Source organism: Solanum verrucosum, unplaced genomic scaffold (genome assembly GCF_900185275.1).
Source record: "Solanum verrucosum unplaced genomic scaffold, falcon-dt-bn FXZP01000207.1, whole genome shotgun sequence".
NCBI lineage: Eukaryota > Viridiplantae > Streptophyta > Magnoliopsida > Solanales > Solanaceae > Solanum > Solanum verrucosum.
The window spans coordinates 3132406-3135221 of NW_026019996.1; the positions used below are offsets into that span (position 1 = coordinate 3132406).

A 2816-nucleotide genomic window follows, 5' to 3' on the forward strand; every position below is an offset into this window, starting at 1 on the left:
TTTAATTAGCAAGCATTTGATGAAAAAATTAACAAAAACAAAACATACTTCTGTTAGTTTGAAATGTGAGAACATATTATGCTCAAAAGAGAAACTTTAGAAAACAAGCATTTGATGAAAATTTCTGGAGTTTGATGGGCAAATGAATTGGGTGCACCAACTCTTTCTACAATGTTGAACTAAGTTTTGCCCCATAAACTGACCTTGTTGCTTAATCAAAACCTAATCTGCCAACCATTAAACCACCCTCTCTCTCTTCTTCTTCTCCTATTTAACTAAAGCCTCAACTCTCTAATTTTTCACAACCAAACATAAACAGAGTTTAAGTCAAAATTAGCCTTCAACATGAGCTCTTTGTTATTCTATGCCATTTTGCTTCTTTTTGCTAATGCTGCTTCTTTAGCAAAAGCCAAAATTCACTACCATGACTTTGTTGTATGTTATCCAAGTGTGTCTTTGTTTTTTCTAATATTTAAAACTAGGATCTATAGTCTGACCTCTATTTTTTTTTGGAAGTACAGATTCAAGCAACGCCGGTGAAGAGGCTGTGCAATACGCATAGTACTATAACCGTGAATGGGCAATTTCCTGGACCAACTTTGGAAGTGAACAATGGAGATACTCTAGTGGTAAAGGTTGTCAATAGAGCTCAATATAATGTCACCATTCATTGGTAAGTTCATGCATGCACAACTCAAATATACTTTATGTTGAACATCATGATGTGATGATATTTCCGTGTTTTCGCCCTTGTTTCTAATATACTTTATGTTGTTTAAAGGCACGGGGTGAGGCAAATGAGAACGGCATGGGCAGATGGACCAGAATTCATCACTCAGTGTCCGATTAGACCAGGAGGGAGTTACACTTATCGATTTACTATTCAAGGACAAGAAGGGACACTTTGGTGGCACGCCCATAGCTCGTGGCTCAGGGCCACTGTTTATGGAGCCTTAGTTATCCACCCAAAAGAAGGAACTGCTTATCCATTCCCTAAGCCCAAGAGACAAACACCCATTCTGCTTGGTACTAATTCCTTCTTTCGTTACATTCAGTTCGATTTTTGCACATTTTTTGTTTACTTTACAAGCTTTTTCTGAAATAGTACTTAATTTGGGCATGTTGTTTAGGTGAGTGGTGGGATGCAAACCCCATTGATGTTATTAGACAAGCCACACGAACGGGAGCAGCACCTAATGCATCAGATGCTTACACCATCAATGGTCAACCGGGTGATCTTTACAAGTGTTCTAATCAAGGTAACTGTCAATCCACAATGCATTTAAAACAGTACATTAAAATGTGACTGATGTAAAAATAGTTTCCGATGCATATAACTTAAAATCCTTGTGCAGATACTACCATAGTCCATGTGGACTCAGGTGAGACGAACCTCCTTCGAGTCATCAACTCTGGACTCAACCAACAACTTTTCTTCTCAGTGGCAAACCACAAGTTCACTGTTGTTGGAGCAGATGCATCTTATGTTAAACCATTCACGACATCAGTCCTTATGCTAGGACCAGGCCAGACTACTGATGTCCTCATAACTGCTAATCAACCGCCTGCCAGATACTACATGGCTGCACGTGCCTACGCAAGTGCACAAGGAGCACCCTTTGACAACACCACAACCACAGCCATCTTAGAGTACAAGGCTGCTCCTTGCCCTGCTAAGGGTGTCAAGATAAACCCCGCTTTCCCATCTCTACCAGCATTTAATGACACAGCCACCGCCACTGCCTTTACCAGTAGCTTCAGAAGTGCAAGAAAAGTCCAAGTGCCAACTGAAATCGATGAAGATCTATTCTTCACAGTTGGATTGGGACTCAACAATTGCCCTGCAGGGGCAAGTTCCAGCAGCTGTCAAGGTCCAAATGGAACGCGGTTCACTGCCAGTATGAACAATGTATCATTTGTGCTACCATCCAATTTCTCCTTACTGCAAGCACATCACCAGGGAATACCTGGAGTTTTCTCAACAGATTTCCCATCAAGCCCACCCGTTAAATTTGATTACACTGGTAATGTTAGCAGGTCACTCTGGCAACCTATTTCCGCAACTAAAGTATACAAGTTAAGTTATGGCGCGAGAGTGCAGCTTGTGTTACAGGGGACTAGTATCGTCACAGCTGAAAACCATCCAATTCATCTTCACGGATACGATTTTTACATTCTTGCTGAGGGATTTGGAAACTTCAATCCACAAACAGATACTTCTAAATTTAACCTTATTGATCCACCTCTTCGTAATACTGCAAGTGTACCAGTCAATGGATGGTCCGTCATAAGATTTGTAGCTGATAATCCAGGTAAGAAGATAGAAAATAAGTACTCCCTCTATCCCAGATTATATGATTCACTTTCCTTTGTTTCTTTCTTAAACTCCGTGTCAAATCAAACTAACTCATATAAAATGGGACATGTTACAATAATTCAAACTTTTGGACTAACATTTTTTGTTATGACAAACAGGAATTTGGCTAATGCACTGTCACTTGGATGTGCACATTACTTGGGGTTTGGCCATGGCATTCCTTGTGGAAAATGGAGTTACTGAATTAGAAGCAGTAGAGGAGCCTCCAGTTGACCTTCCTGTTTGTTAACACCTGCTATCCACAACACTACAGAAATCATTTTGAATATTTTAGTTTATATCAATTATATTGTCTTTTTCTTTTGCTTAATTAATAGTCTCTCAATTTTTTATTGAGTTAAGATGGTGCCAACACTTGCAAGTCAAGGCACCATCTAGATGTTGCAGATATATATACTGTATTCTTTCAAGTCCAACAATTAATAGAGATGATTTGATT

At 39.5% G+C, this 2816-nt stretch overlaps 1 protein-coding gene across 1 annotated transcript; it reads left to right on the top strand.

Annotated features, from left to right (window-relative positions):
• Positions 1 to 330: 330 nt before the first annotated feature.
• LOC125819255 (laccase-12-like) lies at positions 331 to 2816 on the top strand. The gene is made up of 6 exons (XM_049498723.1): positions 331 to 435; positions 522 to 673; positions 782 to 1026; positions 1131 to 1259; positions 1356 to 2312; positions 2476 to 2816. Exons 1-6 carry the CDS (start codon positions 346 to 348, stop codon positions 2604 to 2606), a joined length of 1704 nt encoding a protein of 567 aa, XP_049354680.1. The 5' UTR covers positions 331 to 345; the 3' UTR covers positions 2607 to 2816.